The following is a 24,344-nucleotide window of genomic DNA, read 5'->3' as shown; positions in this document are numbered from 1 at the left end:
TTCATAGATGGTACAATATTTGCAAATCAATAAATGTAATACACCTCATAAACAAAATGAAGGGTGAAAACCACATGACCATATCAATAGATGTGGAAAAAGCATTTGATAAAACCCAGCACTGATTTATGACAAAAACACTCAGCAAAGTGGGACTAGAGGGAGCATACCTCAACATAATAAAAGCCATATACGAGAAACCTGCAGCCAATATTATTACTCAACGAGCAAAAATTAAAAGTTGTCCCCTTAAGATCAGGAGCAAGACAAGGGTGTTTGCTTTTACCACTCTTATTCAACATAGTACTAGAATTGCTAGCTTGCCACAGTGATCAGACAAGAAAAAGAAATAAAGGGCATCTAAATTGGAAAGGAGGAAGCAAAACTGTCATTATTTGCAGATGACATGATAGTGTACATAGACATTCCAATTGTCTCTGCCAAAAAACTACTTAATCTAATAAGTGAATTCGGCAAAATAGTGGGATACAAAGTCAATATTCAGAAATCAATGGCACTTTTGTATATCGACAATGAAATATCATAAAGAGAAGCAAGAAAAAAATCCCATTTATTATAGCAACAAGAAAAATAAAATTTAACCAAGAGGTAAAAGTCCTACACGGGGCAAAGTACAGAACACTGAAGAAAGAAATTAAGGTAGATACAAATGAATGGAAGCCTATACCACGTTCATGGACCAGAAGAATTAAGATAATTAAAATGTCCATATTACCCAAAGCAATCTATAGATCAACACAACCCCTATTAAAATACCAATGGCATATTACCCAGACCTAGTACAAATATTTCAAAAATTTATATGGAACCAAAAAAGACCCCAAATAGCCTCAGCAATCTTGAGAAAGAAGAAGAAAGTAGGAGGGATCACAATATCTGACATCAAACTATAATACAAGGCCATGGTAATCAAAACAGTCTAGTACTGGCATAAGAACAGACGCATAGATCAATGGAACAGAATAGAGAGCCCAGAAATAAACCCATGTCTCTATGGTCAATTAATATTTGACAAAGAGGACAGAAGCATACATTGGAGCAAAAATATCCTGTTCAATAAATGGTGTTGGGAGATCTGGACATGCACGTGCAAAAAAAATGAAGCTAGACCACCAATCTATACCATACACCAAAATGAATTCAAGATGAATAAAAGATTTAAATATTAAGTCATGACACCATAAAAGTCCTAGAGGAAAACACATACAGGAAAATTTCAAAGACCTCACATAGAAATATTTTTGCCAATATATCTCCCAGGGCAAGGGAAATAAAGGCAAAAATAGACAAAAGTGACTACATCAAAGCAAAAAGCTTCTGTATGGCTAAAGAAAGCATCATCAAAATGAAAAGGGAACCAACTGTATAGGAGAACATGTTTGCCAACGATACACTGGACAAGGGTTTCATCTCCAAATATAAAAAGAACTCATATGACCCAACACCAGGAAGACAAACAATCTAATTAAAAAATAGGCAAAGGACCTGAAATAGACACTTCTCCAAAGAGGTCATACAGATGGTGCATAGACATAAGAAAAGGTGCTCAATATATATCACTAGCCATCAGAGAGATACAAATTAAAACCACAGTGAGATATCATGTTACACCTGTTAGAATGGCTGTCATTAAAAATCAACAAACAACAAGTGTTTGCAAGGAAGTGGAGAAAAGGTAACCCTAGTGCACTGTTGGTGGGAATGCAGGCTGGTGTAGCCAGTGTGGAAAACAGTATGGAATTTCCTCAAAATAATAAAAATTGAACTGCCTTTTGACCCAGTGAATCCACTTCTGGGAATATATCCTAAGAATCCTGAATCACCAATTCTAAAGAACTTAGGCACCCCTATGTTCATAGCAGCACTATATATACCATAGCTAAATATTGGAAACAGCCCAAGTGCCCATCATTAAATGAGCAGATAAAAAAAAACATGGTACCTTTATACAATGGAGTACTATACAGCAGAAGAAAGAATTCCTACCTTTTGCAAAAGCATGGTTGGAATTGGAGATTATTTCGCTAAGTGAAATAAGCTAGTTGATCAAAGATAAATACCATATGATGTTGCCTATAAGAGGACTCTAATGAACAAAGTAAACTAACAAACAAAATAGAACCACAGTCATGGAAACATGAACAGACTGAACAGTGAGAAGTGGGAGTAACGATGGAAAGAAGGGGAAGGGTCTAGTCAAAGAACATGTACAACTGACCCACGGACATGTACAACTGACCCACGGACATGTACAACAGTATGGGAACTGACTGTGGGAGTGGGGGGTTGGAATTGGTGGGAAAGGGCAAAGGGGGGAAAATTGGCACAAATGTAATAGGATAATAAAAAATAATTAAAAATTATAAAAAGAACGGTAAAGGTATATTTTTCCCATGTTATAGTCTGCTGACAATTTCCTCAGTTGATATGCACCTCCATGATGTTGGGGATTTTAGACTTCTTCCCTCATGTGCTGGTCCATCCCTTTCCCCACCCCAGGTGTTGTCATATCCACATGGTTGGAAGATGCTCACCACTGTGTCCACTGGTTCTGCTCTGAGCTAGCCCAAGGAGAGGAAAAGAAGGAGAGTGACAGTTGACTTTCCTTTAAGGGGCATATCTGGAAGTGGTACATGTCACTCCCACTCAAATTCTGTCCATTAGACTGGTTTCCATGACCACTGCCTACCTGCAAAGGAGGCTGTAAATCAAGTCTTTTTGGGGGCAGCCATGTGCTCAAACACTCCCAGATTAAAATTTGGGGTTTCTATGACTTCAGAAAGGAGACAAAGAAGAGGAAATGGGGAATAACTAAGTCTTACAATCCTTACTATGAGATAATAGAAAATAGATATTGTTCTCTGTCCCTTGTTCCAGGCACAGAACTGAAACCCTTGTAATTTTCTAAGTGATAGAGCACTAGGTGCATCTTTTGTTGTAATGAGGTGACTCTGAGTGGGCCCACAGATCACTCCTGGATAAGGACTAGTCACCCAAAAGACCAACCCATGATTAAAAGTTTGGAAGCTTCAGCCCCACACACACATCCACACCCACTTCTCCAGAGAGGGGACCTCTCCCCTCTCTGGAAATTGAGTTAATAATTGATTGTAGCTACTTGGGGAAACCTCTATAAAAACCATAGTACAGGGTTCAGAGAGATTCCAGATTGGCAACCAAATCCTTATCAGGACAGGCATTCCTGTACTCAGGACTTGCCCAGATCTCACCCCATGTATCTCTTCATCTGGCTGTTCGTCTGTATCCTTATTGCATTCATTATTACTGATATATAATAAGCTGATAAACATAGATGAATGTTTCCCTGAGTTCCGTGAGCTGCTCTAGCAAATTAACTGATCCTAAGGAGAAGGTCATGGGAACTTTCAATTTATAGCTATATTAGATAGAAATTAGAGATAACCCTGGGACCTACTAACTGACATCTTCAGATTGACATCTGAAGTGCGGTGGGAGCAGTCTTGTGGGACTGAGCCTTAACATGTAGGATGTGATGCTATCTCCAGGTAGATGGTGTCAGAATTGAGTAAATCATACAACACTCAGTTGGTGTTATAGCAAATTGCTTGATGTGAGAAAAACTCTCACTTATTTGGTGACCAGAAATGTCAGAAGTGAAGTATTCTATGTAAAAGTGAAGAAGTCACACAGGCAAGAAGTACATAGAAAGGAAAAGACTGGGAAGTTTATTATACTTTCTTTATAATTGTAGGAAAACACTTGAAGAGGGAGAACTAGGAGCCTAGTCATGCATATGTAAACCAGAGGTCTCAAGTAGAACTATTGTGGGTGCCCTGGCTAAAACCAAGGTCTATCTGTACATCCAAAGGAGAAAAGTTTTTCTTGGCTTAATTTAGGTTTGGATAGGCCTGTCCTCAAGGTGTTGCTGGCTCTTCTGCTGTGAAGGGCTGTTTGCAGGGAAGACAGGGCTGACCCTTTTGAATGTTTCACACTGGGAGGAGCATAAGAGGACCAGCTGAGGCCAGTTGCATTAGCCTGAATTCCACTGTTGATGCCCCGGCTCTAGAGGTGTTTGAGGCAAAACCATGTGGGCCCAGGAAAAGGCAGATGTGGGATTGGTCTGTGTTAAGACAGGTCCATAACCCCCTTGAGCATTGCCCTAGTTTGAAATGCCAGTCTGGAACAATGGCCCCATGGTGATCCCAGGGCTGCCTCCCACTGCAGTGTGCTCTGGTCAGTGGTCAGCTGAGGCCCTTTTTCCCTAGGGAGGCTCCAACAACAGACCACATTTGCTGATGGAGCTGGGCTGTATCACAGTCTGAGCTTCTTCAGCCCTTCCTGCTTCCTCCCCTTGGTGTCTGTCAGTGGAGGGGAGTGGGGGAAATATTACCCCCACAAACCTCTTGAACTCTTAACTCCTTTTTAGCACCCACTTTCTGAGACTGGAGCTGATACACACCCATTTCTCACTTCTGTATCTCTCTTCCCAGGGCGACTGGCTTTCCAGGGCCCCAAAAGCTCACTTGTGTGCCAGGACTCACAGGGCCACCCAGGGCACACCCAGATGGGCAGGAAAGACACATGGGGTGCTGGTTACTGCTGGTCAAAAACTTTATTCACCATGGGGCCACATTATCACCAAGCCAAATGTTACTCTGATTGGGGTTGGAGGGCTAGGGTCTGGGGCAGGGACAGGGACAGGGATTGGAGGCAGGAGGCACCACTGGCCACTTTAGGTGGAGGAGCTGTGTACCCAGGCAGGGGTGAGAAGGACAATCAGGTTGCCAGGGGAGGCAGGTCAGGTTGTGGAAGGTGAGACGGAGGCTTTCTTCTCATGAGACCTTTCTTCAGTACTCAAAAGTAACTGTCTTGACCCTCAGGTACTCATTCAGGGCCGCCTCTCCTGCAAGACAGCACATGCCATTGGAATCATCATCATAGCAGCTTCTGCACTCACATTACCTTATGGACCCCTTCAGTAAGTGAGTGGGGTCAACTCTGACTCAGCTCCAGTCACAGGTGAGAAACTGACACCCAGGGGGTCACAGTGAGATGGGGAACCAGGATTCCAACAGGCATTGAAATACAGACCAATCTGTTGGGACCACTGTCCCAGAGATTTTCCCAGGTCCAACCACTTCCACTTAAGAGAGGGCAGCCTTATCAGCTCCAGAGCAGCTGAAAGGCTCTCTTGGTGCTTTCCTATTACTCAGATGTTGTAGCTTCTCCCCACTGCTGCCTGCCAGCTAATTCCAGATTGTGGGGAACTGTTCCATGCATGGGAAATGTGGCTCAGCCCCACTTGGAAAAGCCAGTGGGGAAGTGAGGTTGGCAGGCAGGACCCACGTCCATGGATAGGTTCACCCATGGAAAATCAGGCCTGCATTGTACCTTGACTGCTATGAGACTTGCTCTTGCTAAAACTCCCTCACCCTGAATTGAGGCAGCAAATGTTTACTGAATATCTTCATCTTCCTAAAATCTGTGCTAAACCACCCAAGTATGGAGTGTGACCAGTTGCCCCCTTGAGCTGTAACATCCTTGTCTTTGAAGTAATTAGCAGTATTCTGTCCTTTGTTGTCCTTAAAAGGTAGTCACCTGTGGTAAACCTGTGAATAGCAAATGAGGACCATCCTCGATGTAATGTGCCCAGAAAAGCAATAAAAGCCTGTCCAGGCAGGGGTCAGCTCTCTCTAGCTCTCTCGCCCTCTCTCACTTAGGGAGTGGCCATGCCATCCCTTTTTCTCCACAGGATTTCTGTAGTCTGTGTGTATTTGTATACTGCAGCCACAACACCAGATCCTGCGGGCTGGGATCTGCGTCACCAGATCAAACTGTGACTGGGAAAAGGGGTGCCTCAAGGGTCCCTGGGATCCTTGGAACTCCCTTGTGCTATGCGACTGGTATGTTTCAGCCCCATAAACAGCACAAGGGGCCTGTGGCTGTCTAACAACTCCCCTACCCACTAACACTGGCCCCAGAAACCATGCTTCCCTGATGCTTCTGCTCACCCTGTTCTCACCATCATCTGAGGCCCATTGAGGTCTCTGGCCCATCCCAGGTGGGATATTTGTAAGGCATGGTTTGTGGGCATAGTAGGAGGAGGGTCTGGGGGAACTCAGGGAACAGACTTATAAGTGACAAAGATTATATCTTGGGTACCTGTGGCCTCTCTGGACAATGATGGTCCTCTTGGATTTCCATGGAGGACAGCAGGAAGGTAGCCCAGGGAAGGCAAGGACACAGGGGGCAGAAGTGTCCAGCATGCATGTGTGTGTGCATGTATATGAGTGTGCACCCTGCTTCTGCATGCAGTGTTTGTAGAGTCAGGATTTGGGGGGTATTGTTGGGCGGCTTTCACAAGAGCCCTTGGAGCTTTCCTCAGAGTTTCAAAGATGGAGGGAAGGAGAAATAAAGCAGTCACTGCCTTTTGGTTTCACTCTCAGACTGAACCTCCCTAAGAACCCTGACCTGGGCAGAGGAGGCCTGAAGGGATGGAGGCTTCTAAGAGACAATGTGCTGCTCTCTCATATCTTTTGCTCCTTGCCAAGCTTGGCATCAGAGCTGATTCCCAACTGGAGCTATTCCCCAGCTGCCGGCTTCTGGAGTGGCAGGATCAGGGGAGTAGGACCCACGCTAAGTCACACAGAAGCCCAGGGAAAGAGGAGTGAGTGTTGGAGCAGAACTTCACTTTCCTGGGAGGCAGGTCAGGCCAGGCTTGCATTTGGTTTGCCACATAGGTGACCCTGTCTCTACACTAGGGACTCACACTGTCCCAGTGGGAACACTTGGACCCATGGCTTCCCCTCTCCCTGAGGATGAAGCCTGAGGCCTGACTGTGGCCCCTGGGCCCCTCAATCTGGCCTCTGCCTACCTCTTGGGTCTGCTCTCTTCCTGTCCTACCCACCCTGCACCTGTACCAGCCTCTCTCTGCAGCTCTGAGACCAAAGCTGGTTCTCTCAGGACCTGCCATCCCCTTTTCTGGGAACACACATCCTCTGGTCTTTATGGCTGACTCCTCCCACCACTGTGATCTTGGGGCAGGTACTATCTCTTCAGAAAGACCTTCCATGGTCCCTGTCTGAAGTCACCCTCCCAGTCTCCTTGCCCATATTACTTTGTCTTTTCTGCCTTCTAACACTCCTCACTTTCTAGAAGGATCTTGTTTGCTGCCTTACTTACAACTTGTCCCTTCTCAGTGAGAAGTGAGCACCAACAACTGTCTTTGCATTGTGACACCCCTGGCTCCTGGGACAGGGCCTGGCATCAAGTGGCCTCTAACAAATGTTTAGAATTAGGTTACCTAGGTCTTTGCCAAATCCAGATTGCTTGAACCCTCCGAAGGGAGCGGCCACGTCAGTCTTGTTGTATGTGTTGATGAACACAGTGCCTGCCTCCAGCTTCTCACTGACGTATAGGGCCTTGCTGATATCCCTGGTGAAGACGCCAGAGGCTAGGCCAAATTCTGTGGCATTGGCCCGGGACAGCACAGTGTCCACGTCACTGCAGGGAAAATCCAGGAAGAACTTGGTGAAGGAGTGTTGGGGAATATGGGATTCTTGGAGACCTGCATCCTTTCCCTCAAAGGGGAGCCCACCCTGCCTCCAAGCTCCCCACCACTCAGGACCTTCTGAGTAAAAATGTGCCAGGACTATAGCAAGAATGGAGGAGACAGTGCAACAGAGAGGAAAAGACAAAGTTAAAGACAGGAGGAAGACACACAGTCGACCACAAGGACCCTTCAGGTCATCAAAGATGAGCCCCTCACTTTACAGACAGTGGAACTTAAGCCTAAAGGAGGTAGGTGGGATCCCCATGACACATGGAAGTGCACATGTATTGGGTATTCCCCAGGGAGCCATGTTAAGGTGTCCCTTGAAGACTTAGCACAATATTTAGTTGGTAGATGGTAGAAAAGCATCTTATTCTAATACAATCAGAATGTGATGATAATTGATCATTTTTGCACAGTTTGAAGTATAGGAGAAGGTGCCATTTTATAACTTATTCAAAGGCTCTGTTTTGAAAAATAATAATAAAAGAACCTGTGGTAGTTCGAATATGGCCACAGGGTCCAATCCCTCTCTCTTTAAACCCAGGCTGGCCTTACTGACTTGCTGGGCCAATAGTACATGGTAAAAATTAGGTTCTGGGATTTCTGAGGTTGATCAATAGATCTTGAGGGGCCTTGAAGCTCCCCACTCCCCACCTATGTGGGAATCAGGTATAGAGCAGAGGCCCTGAGGCTGCCGTTGGAGAAGGGAAGCCCGCAGGGAGGCCCAGAGCCCATTCAAGGAAAACCACTCCAGGCATCCTTGCTGAGGCCCGGATGTGGCACAGAGCAGAGATGGTTAGCTCTATGAAATCCTAACCAAATTGCAGATTCATAAAGGAAATAAATAGGTGTTGCTATTCCAAGCCACTGAGTTTTGGGGTGGTTTATTACATAGCAGTAGATAATTAGGACACAGCCCAACACACCATGAGAGACATTCAAAGGCTCAGAGAATGTTCACATTGGGACCCAAAGCCCTACCAGTCCCCCGGGGCTACCCTCACTTTAGTGGTTGACAAGGACTCAGCAGGCAGCCAGGCTGTACCCACAGCCTCCAACCTGTCTGGATTCTCCTCCTGCCCCCACATGTGAAGAACTCTGTAATGCATGGCAAAAAATCAGGCTCTTGAGAGATATAAGCAGATTCCCTACCCACTGGCAAACCGAGAGATGATCATGACAGGTCCAAAGGACTCTTCTTTGGCTATGAACATGTGGTCCTCCACGTCTATGAAAACAGTTGGCTCGAAAAAGAAACCTGTGGGGGAGACAGAGGCCCATGACATGGGAGAAGGCCCTCCTCTAGTATTCTAGCCTCTCTCCATCCAGGCTGGGTCCCACCAGCCACTGCATGCACATTCCACTCCAGCAATGCTATTTGTGATATCTGTACGGTGGATGCCACATTCTATGGGTGGCTTTCCTGCCCCAGACATGTGAGTTCATGTGAGCTTCACAACCCTTTCAACTAAATGCTTCTGAAGAAAATGAGGCTTAGAGTTGGTCTGTGATAGAACTGACATTTGGATCCAAGTCTGTCCAAAGCCAGCACCAAAGCTCAAGACTATGACAAAGACTTGTTTTTTTTTTTTTTTTCTAGAGACATTTAATCTGAAAATATATCTGATGCTCTGGCTAGTGCAGCCTCCCATGTGGTTCTCCATTAGTCCCTGTGAAATGGCCAGGGTTGGGGAGAGGCTTTGGACACTGGTCCTCATAGATAAGACCTCCCAGGGCTGACCACCCTTCTTCCTGGCACCACAATGTGGGTACTTACTCCCTAGATGCAGGGGTAAGTGCACTTGGCCAAGATGCAACCTTCTGCTCTTCTGTCAACATGGATCCACCACCTACTCAGGTCCCAGAAATTCTGCTCCCTCCTCTTACCCTTCAGGTCAAGTGGTGGTGGTGAAGGTTCATCACTGTTCATGGTGGCTGGGTGCTATCCCCCCAACTGCTCTTTGAACAGTGCCTTCATGTCTCTCTCTCATATCAACCCCTGAGCTCTGACCTCATGGAATTCCCAGTAGAGTGGGGGTGGGAAAGAGGTAGGTAAACAGTGGTGGTATGGTGATCATAAAACTGTTGAGGTATAAGGTGCCTGGGAATGCTTGTGACACAGTGATGGCTGTCATTAAAGCTGGATAACGAGTTCACCAAGTCGGGAGAATGGGAAGGTGTTCACTAAGCAGAGGAGTGGAAGATGCATAGAGAACAAGTAACTGCAAGACATGTTTAGAGGGAGAGGTAAGCATGGCCAGAATATGGGTCAAAGGCAAGCAATTAGACACAGATCATGACACCAGGTGGGCACTTGAGAAATTTGAGTTTGCTGCTGCAGGAGAATGGGTCACTGTGGAAGTGTTTCAATATTGGTGGAGGCATGACCTGACCTGTGGCAGTGGCATAAGTAATTGTTAGCAGGGTTTAAGAGATCTTGCAGGAAGCCACAGTGATGATCCAGGCAAGAGAAGATGCAGAGACTAAGTTTGATGGTGGCAAGGATACAGGAAAGACAAGAAAGATATCTAGATGTAAGATTATTTAATTAAATTAATTAAAAGTAAGGGTAAGGGGTCAAGAAAAGAGAGGAGTCAAGCATTCACTCTTTCTTGGCTTCTGGTCAAGATGGTGGTGTAGGCAGACATGGCTCACCTCTTCTCACAACCACATCAAAATTACAACTAAACTATAGAACAACCATCACTCAGAGGCATCAGAAGTAGAGTGAAATGGTAGTCTGACGACTATGGAATTAAAGAAACCACATCCATCCAGATTGGTAAGAGGGGCACAGATGCTGAATGGGCTGGTCTCTTACCCACATGTGGTGGATAAAAAATCAGGAGGGACATCTCGGGAGCAAGGAGTCCCAGCCCTACACCAGGCCCCCCAGCTCAGAGTTCCAGTGCCAGGAAGATAATTCCCCACAACTTCTGGCTTCAAAAACTAGTGGGGATTGAGTTAGTGGAAGAAATATCTGGAGCCCCAAGCAGTTCCTCTTAAAGAACCCACACATGGACTCACCTACTCACACTCACTCCCTCAGAGCTCCAGCACCCGGGTGGCAGTTTGAAGGGCACAAGTGTCATACTGGGAGAGGCTGAAGTGTCTGTCATCAAGGAAAGCAGAGGCTTTTTCTAAGCTCTCCCTCGACAGAGCCACAGAGCTGACAGGCTGGTGCCATATTTGAGACTCCATCAATCTGGCTAACACTGAGCAACCTTGGAGATCCCCAGAGACTCCACCCCACCCAACTTACGAGCCCACCCAAGCTGCTGGTCTTGGCTCATGCTTCACAACTTCCTAAATCCTATCAAACAAGCAACAGCTGGCCTCAGTGAGCTCCAGGATGGGCACTAGCAGCAGCCAGATTAGTTTCACAGCTTGGCTTCACCTGGGAATCTCCAAGCCCAGCACAAGCAGCAGCAATCTCAGGTTGCTTTATAGCTTAGGAAAGGCAACCCTGGGCAAAACACAGGTGGGGGACTAACCTTGGCCTGCACCACCTGGGAAACCCCAGGGCCAGCACACCCAGTGGATAGCACCACCACCCTGCCCCTGCCCCTGCACAGCTGTGCCCCTGAACAGCTGATCCTCCATCCTCCATGGAGGGTGGAGGTTGGTGGTAGGAGGTAACAGCTAACCCTTGTAGCTGACTAGCCTGGGTAAAACTCTCCCATTGATCTGCCAACTGAAATCAAGGCTCAACTACAAGAGGAGGGTGCACTCAGCTCACATGAAGAGTGTACCTCAAATACCGAGCTTGGGTGATAGGGGAGGCTGCACCACTGGACCCTATAGGATAGCTACTACATTAGGGCACACTACCAAGATATGGAGTCAAAGTAGCTTTAGCTAATACAGAGAAACAAACACAGGGAGGCTGCCAAAAGGAGGAGACAAAAAATATGGCCCAAATGAAAGAACAGATCAAAACTCCAGGAAAAGCACTAAATGAAATGGAGATAAGCAATCTATCAGATGCAGAGTTCAAAACAGTGGTTATAAGAATGTTCAAGGAACTTAGTGAGGACCTCAGCAGCATCAAAAACATCCAGTCAGAAATGAAGGATACGTTGATTGAAATGAAGAAAATTTAAAGGAAAACAACAGTAGAGTGGGTGAAGCTGAGAATCAAATCAATGATTTGGAATATAAGGATGAAAAAAAATAACCAATCAGAACAACAAGAAGAAAAAAGATGCAAAACAATGAGGGCAGTACAAGCAGCCTCTTGGACAACTTCAAGCATTCCAACATTCTCATGAATGGGGTGCCAGAAGGAGAAGAGAAAGAGCAAGAAATTAGAAATCTATTTGAAAAAATAATGAAAGAAAGCTTCCCTAATTTGGTGAAGGAAATAGACATGCATGTTCAGAAAGCACAGACAGTCCCAATCAGGTTGGACCCAAAGAGTACCACACCAAGACACATCATAATTAAAATATCAAGGGTTAAAGATAAAGAGAGAATCTTATAAGCAGTAAGAGAAAAGGAGACAGTTACCTACAAAGGAGTTCCCATAAGAATGTTGGCTGATTTCTCAAAAGAAACTTTGCAGGCAAGAAGGGGCTGGCAAGAAGTATTCAAAGTGATGAAAAGCAAGGATTTACAACCAAGATTACTCTATCCAGCAAAGCTATCACTTAGAATGGAAGGGCAGATAAAGTGCTTCCCAGACAAAGTAAAGCTAAAGGAATTCATCATCACCAAGACATTATTATGTGAAATATTTAAGGGATTTATTTAACAAAAAGAAGAAGATCAAAACTATGAACATTAAAATGACAATGAAGTCACAACTATCAACAACTGAATCTAAAAAAATTAAAAGAAAAACACACTAAGCAAACAACTAGAACAGGAACTGAATCATAGGTCTGGGGATCATTTGGGGGTTATCAGCTGGGAAGGGAAAGAGGGAGAAAGGGGGAGAAAGGAGGAAATGGTGCAGGGATCAAGAAGCATAATTGGTAGGAACAAAATAGACAAGGGGGTGTTAAGAATAGCACAGGAAGTGGAGAAGCCAAAGAACTTACATGCATTACCCATGGGCATGAACTAAGGTGGGGATTGCTAGAGGGAAGGTGGGTACCAGGTAGAGAGGAGGAAAGGGAAAAATATTGGGACAACTGTAACAGCATAATCAATAAAACACACATTTAAAAACAGGGAGGGGATATGGGGGGGAGGGTTTTCAGGAACAACTATAAAAGACACATGGACAAAACCAAGGGGGGATGGAAGCAAGGGAGGAAGATGGGTTTGGCTGGGGTGGCGGGGAGTGGTGGTAGGTAAATGCAGACAACTGTGATTGAACAACAATAAAATAATTTAAAAACAAACAAACTGACAAAAAATGAGATCCAAGCAATATTTCTTACAACTTTTTAAAGCTATGTGATGATTTTAAAATCATATTTATAGAAACAATTCCTGGCTTTGAAATTAATTTTGGTATTATATGGTATTTACTTAAAAGTAACTTTTTGTTTTCAACAATTAAAACATATCAAAAGAAAAAAAAAAGAATTCATTCTTTCCATCTCTTCTTCATTCCATCAAACTAACTCAGCCTTGGTGCAGGCTCACTGATGACACAAGGGACCTAGTGGTGTAGAGGAGACACATGGCTCCTGTCCAATTGCAGCAGGCGGTCTAATAGGGAAGCAGCTCAAATAGTCTGTATCTGTGGCTCCAGCTCCTCTGGGTCTGCTGACTTGATCAAATGGAAGCTTCTACAGATGCAGGTGTGTGTGTCCAGGGTCCAGCTGGGTCTGGGGACACTACAATGATGTGATGTATTTGATACCCTTTGAGTTTGAAAGGCCTGGGGTTCATGCAGGTAGAGGTGTTCAGGTGTTCAGGAGTTCTGAGTGAGAAGGAGCCTGGAGACAGATATTTGGGAAGGTCTGAGCAATTGCAGAGACTGAGATATTCTAGGGAAAGTGTCTAACATGAGAAGTGCTTCAAACTCAGGACAGACCTGGGGATATATCTATATTTAAGGGACAGGTGGACTGAGAGCTTCCAGCAAAGAGCAACTGCCAGAAAGTAATGGCCAAATATAAGAAAAGCATGAAATGCAGGACTCGAACCCCGTGGGAGGAAAGAATGTCTAGGATGCAGTGATGTAAGTTGCAAGTCAGAGTCCACTACAATACAGATTAAACTAGCATTGACTATGCTCCCAACTCTGGTGCCTTTACCTTGCCAGTCCCACACTTAGTCTGGCAGATGTCTAAATAGCCAATGCCACCCCATCCAAGATCCTGGATGGGGCCTGAGACTGGGGAGCCTGACTGTGAATGTATGTGGCCTTCAGATACCTGCAGTTAGTGCTGGGCAGAAAACCACAAGCCATGCTACCTGCTGCCTCGGTTTGCCCAAGTGGGCCAGGAGTGTTCTGACTGACCTGGCCGAGGGACTTGTTTTCCACCACAGACTAGTGTGGCTCCTTCCTTAACACCACGCTGGCAATACTCTATCAGCTTCTGTAGGTGGGCTTGGTTATTCTGTGGCCCATGGTTGGTGTCCCGGTCAAGAGGATTGCCAATCTTCATCTTCTGCACCTCTTCTACCTGCAGAAAGTCCTTCTAGTCAGGTCTCACTCAGGTGCTGAAGTTTCTGACTTTGCTCATCACCTGACGCCCCTCCATGTTTGCATTTTCAGTGACCAACCAGGTCCCTTAAGAAAGTCCACATGCTGGATTCTGGCACTTAGGGCATTCCATATTCTTGTTCCCAACCTGCCTTCCAGGCTGAAACTCAAATATATGCTATGTGCAAGGAAACCCAAGCCTAGTGTCAGAATGACTGGGAAACATAGTTGTACAGGGATATAGGTGAATGGAAAATAAAGGCAGGAGAGCTTATGCGGGGTGGGAGGAGGGGGCAGGCAGCACAGGGTGTGTCTCTACGCTGGTCCTGCACCCAGCTTCACAAACTAAGAAGCCGAAGGAAGGCTCGTTCCAGGACTCCAGGACATGGGGTGGGGATGGGATGGGGAAACATCAGTCCTGCTGTAATTCCCTGGTGACAAGGTGGGACAGACACTGAGTGGAATGGAGATACCTGGGCTCTGAGACCAGCTATGCCTGCTTCAGAATCCAACAGGAAGGCCCCCTCATCCAGGAAGCCTTCTCTGTTGCCTCAGCCAACATACAAGTAGGTCTAGGCTTTGCTGCCTAGAGATGGCCTGAGTCTCCTCAAGGGGTATGCCAGGTGTTATTTGACAATCCTAGGGTTGGGATTGGGGGAGTCAGAAAAGGGTGTGGAATGTTGTGATAGGAAAGGGAACTCAGTTGAACATAATCAGCATTCAAAGGGGGAGGGGCAGACACCAGATATTCAGGGCTCCAGGCTAAAGTCCATCCCTCCCATTTTTGTCACCTCTCTCTCCAGCTCCTTCCTTGGTTTCCAAAGACCAAAAAGGTCATTTCTGCCCTCACTGTAGCCTCCTCAAGGTCAGGCTTGACTGGCCTCTTCTGTGACCAGAGCCACTTCACTCCGGTGCAGGCTCCACACCATCAGCCAGGTCTACTAATATGCAGGAGGTGCTCAAGCCTCTCCACCTCCACCCTCCCACCAGGTTCCCTTAGCTCCTCTGATTGTCCTGAAGTATCCCCAAACTGGGACCAAGCCCCCACTGTGGTCCTGCCTGGCCACCCAACTGCTCTTGTCTCCCCAGGACACGAAGGGCAATCTTGCTGAGTCCACTGGGTGTGCACTTCACTCTCTGCATTTGAGAATCCGAGCCCAGCCTTCCCCCAGTGGATCTGAAGGGGAACTTCTCCCAAGGGGCCTCTAAACTTCCACTCTCATTCTTGGGAGTCCTGTCACAGGCCCTGCGCCTACCCATGCTCAAACCGCAGAATGAAGGGCCATGGAGACAAAAATAAGCCATCCAGCATAACCACTAAGTGCCCCAGCTGACCTGACAACTCACCACAGATGCGTCAGCAAGCTCAGGAGAATTTGGGCTGATGTCCACACCACCAATCCACAAGATCTTGGGCTGCGTGAGCAGCTGTTATCTCAAGACTCTAGTTTTGTTACATGGCAAAAACTATTACACTCCCTTTTAGAAAATCTGTTCCTTTGTTCACTGCCTTTTATATTTTTACCCATTATTCAAGATATTCTCTAGGAACTCCTTCCTAAGAGCAGTCCCACCCTGTCCCCAGGCCTATTCTCATTCTTCCTGACTTCCTAAATATAGTTTGTTTAAACCTGCACATGGAGGTTGTGCCCCCAGCAGCCCCTTTCATATTTGTTGGGATTAGATTTTTCTTTCCACAGCATGTGGAGGAAAGGGGGGTCTTGGCTAAAGCTGAGCCAACCAGAGTTCCCCAAACCCTACTATGCATGAATGGATCAAGATGGACCAGACCCAGTCACACCAACCCACATCCTTCCCCACAGTCTGTTCCAACAGAATTGGGGAAAAAGTGATCTTTTCTGTATCTATGTTGTAAGAATGTAAGAGATGCTGTCAGCACCCCATCCCATTTCCTTAACCTGTGGGCACCCACTCCACAATGGCTGTGAAAGATGGCTGCTGTCAAGTCCCAGGAGCTGACTGAAACTGCCCTCCCCCAGCTGGTGGACAAGCTACAGTCAACAACTGTTGATAAGGAGATAAAAGCCTGGCCCTTCAATACCAGGGGTACAGCTGAGTGTTACCATTTGTGCTCTCAAGCTCCTATCAGTGGGTCAGGCCAAGGCTGGATGTCACCTGAGACCATGTCCTCAGTCCATGTTTTCTCTTGGACCTTGACATCTTCCAGGCTTCCTGTGAGTGATCACCCCTGTGAGTGATCACCTCTGATAAGCCACATGATTTCCTGGCTCAGGCTCCACTGCTAGGGAGCCAACCTAAGATAAACTCTTTTTGGGTATGTCAGCTTTAGCTACTAGGTTTCCATTTCTTGCTAAAATAATAAAATACAGAGAAGACTTGATACAGCTCCCTGTGAAGTTTCCCTGTCCCAAGGTGAACTGTGACCAACTCCACCTGGCCCATGCCCAATTCAGCTCAGATGACTGTGCACCAGCACCAAGGCCCTGTGGCAGAACTTACCACCTTCTGCACGAACTGGTCATGTATTGAGTCCTCTACGAAGAGCCGGCCTGCTGCAATACAGTTCTCACCTTTGTTGAAGAAGACGGAGCTCATCCCCTTTGGCAAATGGACAAGAATGCTGAATTACAGCTGCTCCCTGGCAGGGTGGACAGCTCCCCAATCCCACTAGGCTCCAGTATCCCCTTCATAAAGAAAAGGAGAGGAATGCACATGTCCTGACCTACTAAGGTGGCCAGGTCTAGCTAGTGCTGGGAACATACACGCATTTCTTAGTCAAACTGAGAGGAGAAGCAAAAGGTTACCTGTCCCTGGGAAGCAAAGCCTGTGTCCATATTGAAGAGAGTGGAAGAGAAGAGGAAGTGAAATGAGATGAGCATGGAGAACCTGCATACTGGATGAGCTCCCTGGGGTGACTCAAGGAATCAGAGCCCACACCCTTAGAGTTGAGCCTGGAGAGTCTATTAGCATCAAGCAAGCAACAGAGGATGGGCAAAGGCAGGCAGCCAGCCCATCTTAGAAGGGTAGGGTTGCCATCCAGGTCTGAGGGAACTCCTGGAAGGAGACCAGAATAAATGTGCACACAGGACCAAGGGAGACTGCTTTCTGGACCTGGGGAGCCCCATATGAGGGACCAGGGAGGGAGCAACAGGCTGGTTGCTTGGCTTTCCTGAAAGCTGGGCTGTACTGCCCTGCAGCCTGGGGCTCTGGCCCAGTAGTGTCATTTCAGCACCAGAACGAAGATCCTTAGGCTGATGGACTGGCCTCCCTCAGTTTCCCCATCTAGTGAGGCTGGACTCCTTTTCATATCTGTGTTGGGTGGCCACATCATCTTCCAAGGCACAGTGGGACTTAGATGGGGGGGGAGCATATCTGGGCACCTGGCTGAACATTGTTATGTTGTTCATAATAATGTTCAGCCAGGGACTGAGACATAACAATGACAATGACAATACTAATGTAAAAAGAACTGATACATAGCACATGCTACATGTGGCTACCATTCTAAGTCCTTCAGACATAGTAGCTTGTTTAATCCTTGTAATAACCATAGGAGGTAGTATACTATTCTCCCCATCATACAGGTGAGACCATGGAGGCCCCCAGAAAGGTTAAGTAACTTGCCTAAGATTGCCCAGTGTGTCAGTGGCAGAGGTGGGCAAGTGTGGACACAGCCACAACCAAAGGTTGAGGGTGGGGATTGCTGTCAGCAGAATTGTGCCCAAGTGTCCAGTATTCTGCTTTACTTTCCTAGGATAGGAAAGGTTGCCATGCTGATTTTAGCATGTTTCCCAATCCGTGAAGCTGATTCCAGTTATGCTTATAACACTTCCTGGAAATTTGATTTTCGAGGGCACATGTCATTTCTTGTCCCCAAGTCCCTTCCTGCCATAGTCCATGCTTGTGGTGACACTCCAGTCTAGGTTAAATGTGTGAGTCTGACTCACATCAAAGAAAGCTTCCCCCTCTCCACCTCCCACCCTGCATGCCATCCAGCCCTCACCATCTGCACAGCCTTGCTGAGGTCACAGTCAGAGAAGATGATAAGGGGTGACTTCCCACCTAGCTCCAGGGACAACTTCTTCACGTTACTCAGGGCACAGCTGAAAGAAACAGTGTTGGTGGCGTTGGGTTCTTGGCAGATGGGTACACAAAGTCTCTAGGTGGAGGGAGCCAAGGGCAGCTCCAAACATGCTTTACTTGAAAGAGCAAGCAGAAGGTTGGAGGGAACCCCATGTGAGGCCAGGTCCAGTACCTTCTCCTTATCCTACACAGGCCAACTACACCCTCCCACCTGCCCTTGCTCACTGGCTTCCCACTGTGCTTCCTCCACCTTCTGTTGGATGATGCTCACCACAGGGCCTTGCTCTCACTGCCTCTCCTTTTGGTCACTCCTTTTTCAGATATCCCTAAAGCTCATTCCTTACCTCCTTCAGGCCTCTATTCCAAAAGTGTCTTGTTAGTGTGCCTGCCCTGACAGCCCCTATAAAATCTAAGCTTCTGTGCACCACAGTACATTTGTCTGACCCCATCCACCAGCACTTAAGCCTCACCAAAGTGAACAGGTGTTTGTCTGGTCATGCCACTGGTGTTCAATAAATGTCAAACTAATAAATCAAACAGAAAACTATTCCCCAGTTGGCACAGCTGCAGTACTTTAGAGACTTTACACCTCAGATTTTTAGTGATGGGTACAAGCAGAGTAGTGGGGATTCTGTGCACACTACACTGGTGGACACAAAATAGATTTATTGACGTTGTCTCCAAAGGGACACTCAAAAGACTGGGCAAGTGAAGCATGAGGCATGACACAGGGCAGGGGGCTCCTGCTCAGAGCTGATTACAGGAGGACTCCCTTGTTTCAGGAACCAGCCATGAGGGCTGGAGAGGATCCTGGGAAGAAACCAGCCACAGAGCCATGGGATGTTGCCCACCCAAACCCTTGTTCTTGGAGTTCTCCAAGTGGACATTTCCAGAGTCCTACCTCTGCACTTTGCACACACATGTTGTAACTATCAGATGTAACTATTACCTACACACCACAAAAGAGACTGGCCAGCTTTTGAATCAGAAGAGGTAAATATGCTGCTATGACTATTTGCAGTTAACTCCCCTACTTTGTCATTCATTTGTCTGTCCATCCGTCAGTCCCTTGTTCTCTCTAATCACCACCTCTTCAATACCAAGGCTTGCTCCACTACACTCAAAATGAATCAGAGCAGCCACAACTGGTGCACTCACAGGCTGTGACATCAGCCTCTATTGACCCAAAAACATGATCCACCAGCTACACTGGCCATGGCTCCTGACCGAAAAGTGGATGTTACATAAGGACATTGTGATTGGCACAAGCATGGTGACCATTAGAGAATGGAGACACAGCCCAGTCTAGCTCACAGAAGGCATGTGCAAGGCTGAGTGAGGGGCATGAAGCCCATCTTGTGGGGCATAGAGAGGCCTGTGAATTTGTGGGGACAGGGGCTGCAGGACTGTCCCAGGGAGAGAGAGCATTGCTCCGCATTAGGAGCTATAACAAGGAGACATTGTTTTAATACAAGAGAAGCTTTTCTCCCTATAGATTGTCATGATGCAGCTCGACTCCCCACATAGGTGACTCTTGGTGCAGAGACAGAAATGGGTGGTCATGTGTCCTTAGAGATCCTAAAAGTCAGTGGGCTCAGAAGAACCCTCAACTATTATCTATGTATACCCATCAAAGTGCAGATACCCAAAATCCACCCCAGAAATTCAGCTTCAGTGAAGAGAGGTTTAGATATCCGGTAATTGTCTTGGGGCAGCCAGGGTTACGAGCTACTATCCTGGGATCTGGCCCTGAGTACCACTCCAAGCTCACCTGCTGCATAGTCCAAAATCACTAAGCCTATAAAACACCTTCTTTGAACTAGTGGGGAAACCAAGGCCTGGAAGGGTCAGGGGTTGGACAAGTTGTATTGTGAATTAGTGACAGGGCCCAAAATACAACCCTGCCGGTTTAAGGCGAACATCCAAGGAATAAGAGATTTGATGATGTCCTAGATCAATGCCATCTACTACAAAAGAACGGAAGCCTCAAATACTAGCCACGTATATAGTAGCAATTTCTTTTTAGTAGCTACATTAAAATAAACAAACAAAAACCTAAAGTGAAACTTGTGAAATTAATTACAATACACTTAATTTAATCCACATAATAAAAATCATTTCAACTTGTAATTGATGTTAAATTATTAATCAGGTGCTTTACTTTGTGTACTAAGTTTTGAAAATCTGGTGTCTCTTACAGTCCCCAGCACATTTCAATTCCGAGTAGCTGTATATTCCACGTGCTCGCAGCCACATGCAGTTCTTGCACCTCACTGACCCAAGTGAGCTCCACAGAGCCGCCACCAGTGGCCATACCAAGCATTGTCATGCACTTGGAATCAGAACCTGCCTTAACCTGGCCTCTGGGAACTGCTGTGCACAGGGAGGCTTTAGGAGCAGGATCCAGCCCATGCACAGAACTATCCAGGTCCAGAGGCTGTGACCAGAGACATAGCTTCCGTGGCAGTAGTGGCCTCACCCCCACAACCCCAACCACCTACCTTTTCATGATATGCTTTCCCACCTCTGTGGAGCCTGTGAAGCCAATCTTCCGCACATCGGGATGGTCTGAGAGTCTCTGGCCAACCAATGGGCCTGCGGATGGGAGTAGGCAAAGGGTGGGGGTGGTGAGAGAGTCAGAGTGGCATCTGAGGTGCCGGAGTGGGGAGGGATGAACCCCATTACCCCTCACATGTCCAACTGAGGCCAGAGTTCTGGGCTGTGCCTTGTGTGCTTAATACCATCAGTTCCTGGGGTTCATTGAGTCTTGCTCCTTGTTAAGGGCATAATTGTATGCCCTCAAAATCCATATTTATAGATGTAGGTGTGAACAAAACCAACTCCATATCTGTGTCCTGGATTTTACTTCATTTTTAAGTTTCATATTGTGACCTTTGACCAACCTCACTCTCTTTAGGAAGCCTATCAAAACTTTCTAGATGATGATTATCTGTTTTCCTTAGAATGTAGCCATAAATATTTTTGTTAGTAGCAGCCATAATGGCATGACAACCGAGATAAATATCAAAGTGGTAATGATAGTATCAATTATAAACAATCATCTATCACAAGACCACTGGAGGTGGTCTTGTCCCTTTGTCCTGTCATTCTTTAGTACCTGAGTCATACTATTAAACAATTACAGTAACAGGGGTCTGTTAGAGGAGAATGATCTGTACAGAGTTGCTGGGTCATCTCTTCCGCTCTGATCCTATCTTCCCATTGAGTAAGTTACCCTACAGTAAATTCTGTTATATTCTATGGAGTGGCCCTCTTCATCTTTCAGTCTGAAGATACCTTCTCGCTATGGTGGCCATTACACTTTTGCCCCACCATCAGATGCATACGTTGAAGCCCTGAGCCCTAGTCACATGTGACTGTATTTAGAGACAGGGTTTTTAAAGAGGTAATTAAGGTCAAATGAGGTAATTAACCAAGGGTTATTATCCCTAGTCCAGTCTGACTGGTGTCCTTAAAGGAAGAGCAGGTTGGACAGACACACACAGAGGAAAGGTCCTGTGAAGACACAGGGAGAAGATGGCCATCTGAAAACCAAGAGAGAAGCCTCGGAAGGAACCAGCCCTGCTCATACTTTGATCTTGGACTTATGGCCTCCAGAACTGTCAGAAATAAAGTCTGTTGGTTAAGCCCCCCAGTCTGCAGTACCTTGTTACAACAGCCCAAACAAACTCATACTGTCTACATGTGGCTTTAGATCTATCAAGGTAGACACCAAGGGTGCAGGTGCCCAGATGTACAGCTCTCCCACCGTCTCCAGCAGAGGCCCAAGGATTGCCTGGCCTGGCTGTGGAGACAGTGATGCCCAGGCATCACAGACTCTAAAAGGCCTTCCTTGGGGATGTAGCCTGGCCAGGGGGGTCCCAGGCACTGAGATACTGGGTGTGAGGGGTCCTGGTGTGCAGAACCCAGGCATTTGCTGCCCTGCCTATTTGGAATGCTTGGAACCTGACTTGCTCCTTACCCCATAACCTTCTCACTTCACCCCAAGCCCTGCCTACACCCTGCCCCAAAATGTGGTGAATTCCTATTCACCCTTAGATTTCCTTTTCAATGAGGCTTCAGAGTCACCTCTTTTCATCCCACTGGCTCTGCACTGGGTTGCTCTGCCTGCCAGGGCATATCATGTAGCGGTCCTTGTTTTGACTAAGTGCATCTCCAGCTCCTAGAGCCCTGGCTGCCCCCATTCATAGCACTTACCAGATCCTGGGAGGATGTTGATCACACCCTTGGGAATGCCGGCCTTCAAGGTCAGCTCTGCAAACTTCAAGGCTGTGAGTGGGGTCACCTAAGGAGGCAGGAAAGAAGACTGGGTCAGGGGGGACTGGGAAGTGGGGCTCTGTCATTCTCTCTCAGCAGCCTAGGTAGCAGTCAGGGAGGGGCAGCTGTGGCAGGAAGACCCGTGGGGGAAGACATGTTCATACCTTACCATAGAGGGTATCAGCAACCCAGCCAGCTTGCCAGGGGACAGAGCCTGCTAACATTAGGTATCTTTCTAGCAACTTCTCCTGAGAGGGTTCCAGCCCCTCTGCCAGGCCTGGGCCGCTTCCTTCATGTGTCACTGTTTCCACTGATCCCTCAGGGAATGCAGAGTCTGAGGACTGTCCAGCAGGGCATCACTCTCAGAAGGCTGTGGGGCATACCCTCTCCCTGCCCCCTCAGAAAAACTAGCCTCCTCCTCTTGCTGTGGTGCTGCCTTAGCAGCTTACCTGCTGGGCCCTGGCAGCACCTCAGCCCAGGAAGGGCATGGTGTTTCAGGGTCCAGCTGAGATTCTGATGACCCTCCACTGCTGGAGATAGTGCCCTACCCTTGACCAGCCAGCAATTGACCCTCCTCTGCAGAAGGGAATAAATTTCTGGTCGAGGTAACTGTCCTAGTCAAGGTAAGGTTGTGAGCCACGCACCACCAGGCCTCAGGCTGAGGGGCCAAATCTGTGGGGTGTTGGCCCTGGGAGTAGGGTCTTTGTGTTTCCAAAGACAATGGGCTACTGGGGGTCTTCCAGGGACAACAGCCCCCCACATGAAAAGGGGAAGGTTAAGGGTCATCTTAGGGGTTGTTTTGATGCTTAAATAAGCAAATGTATGTAAATTATTATTTATGTGTTATATATATTAATATGCTCAAGGAGTGCCTAACTCCAGGCACTATAATACTATATATGCTAGCTATCATTATTATTTGGGGGGCGTGGGGGCAAATTGCCCCAAAGAAGCTGGGGCAGTGGGAGACCTCCTGGGCGCACAGTTGAGAATCACATGCCAGAGGATTTCACATCAGTTCCTAACTCCCCTCTGAAGGCAGGCAGGGAAGGAGATGTTATTGCCAATGCACAGATGAAGAAGCAGAGGCTCATGGAGGAGAGGGTGTTTTCACCCCTGGAGGACCTTGTTCATGCCCTCCTGGCCTGCATGAGTAGCCCCTCATGTCCCACCTCTATGTCTCCTCTGTAAGGGGCTGGGGTGGCAAATGCCCAAATCCCACTGCATACCCCATTCCCCTCCAGAACTTTGGACCCTGAGGCCAAATGGGAGACCATGGCACCAGCTTTACTAATAGATCACCGTGGGGTGTCTCAGAGCATGGGGCCAGGACAAGGTGAAGCAAACAGGGCTTCTGCTCCCCAGAATCCAAAATTCCGGGGTTGTGGAGAAATCCCTGACCCTGCTCACCAGGCAGCTGCAAACAGCACAGTTACCCTGATGCAGCCACCCCATGGTGGAAAGAACACAGAACCTGCTTATGGCTGGCCCTGGCCCTGCTGCACACCACCTCTGCCCACTGTGAGTGGGGCCCACGGCAGGCTGGCTCTCATCAGCAGTACCCTTTCTCCCTTGAGAAGAAACTAGGACCAGTGTAGATAAAGGGGCTCATGGGCCATCTGGCTTCTCCCTTACATGGTGCTTCCCCATAACCTCTACAGCCCACGGGCCCTGCCTATGCCCACCTGGGTAGGCTTGATCACCACTGTGTTCCCAGCAGCCAGGCAGGCAGCCGTCTTCCAGGAGAGCATCATCAGGGGATAGTTCCAGGGGATAATAATGCCACAGACCCTGCCATACAAAAGAAGAAGGCCTTCATCTCTCCACTCAGCTGGGGTG

At 47.2% G+C, this 24,344-nt stretch overlaps 1 protein-coding gene across 1 annotated transcript in view; it reads right to left on the bottom strand.

Moving 5' to 3' along the window:
* Nucleotides 1-4,600: 4,600 nt before the first annotated feature.
* The window catches only part of ALDH1L1 (aldehyde dehydrogenase 1 family member L1), a 93,358-nt gene continuing 73,614 nt past the window's right edge, over nt 4,601-24,344 (bottom strand). The window contains exons 15-23 of the mRNA XM_024580385.4: nt 24,191-24,296; nt 22,446-22,533; nt 20,729-20,822; nt 18,148-18,247; nt 16,644-16,742; nt 13,977-14,142; nt 8,711-8,816; nt 7,307-7,506; nt 4,601-4,906 (exon numbers count right to left, since the gene is read on the bottom strand). Coding sequence (XP_024436153.1) covers nt 4,851-4,906; nt 7,307-7,506; nt 8,711-8,816; nt 13,977-14,142; nt 16,644-16,742; nt 18,148-18,247; nt 20,729-20,822; nt 22,446-22,533; nt 24,191-24,296 — 1,015 coding nt within the window. The 3' untranslated portion in view covers nt 4,601-4,850. The remainder of the gene's footprint in view (nt 4,907-7,306; nt 7,507-8,710; nt 8,817-13,976; nt 14,143-16,643; nt 16,743-18,147; nt 18,248-20,728; nt 20,823-22,445; nt 22,534-24,190; nt 24,297-24,344) is intronic.

The sequence above is a fragment of the Desmodus rotundus genome, chromosome 10 (assembly GCF_022682495.2).
Source record: "Desmodus rotundus isolate HL8 chromosome 10, HLdesRot8A.1, whole genome shotgun sequence".
NCBI classification, from domain to species: domain Eukaryota; kingdom Metazoa; phylum Chordata; class Mammalia; order Chiroptera; family Phyllostomidae; genus Desmodus; species Desmodus rotundus.
The sequence above is the reverse complement of the archived record's forward strand: the minus strand, read 5'-3'. Positions and strand labels throughout refer to the sequence as shown.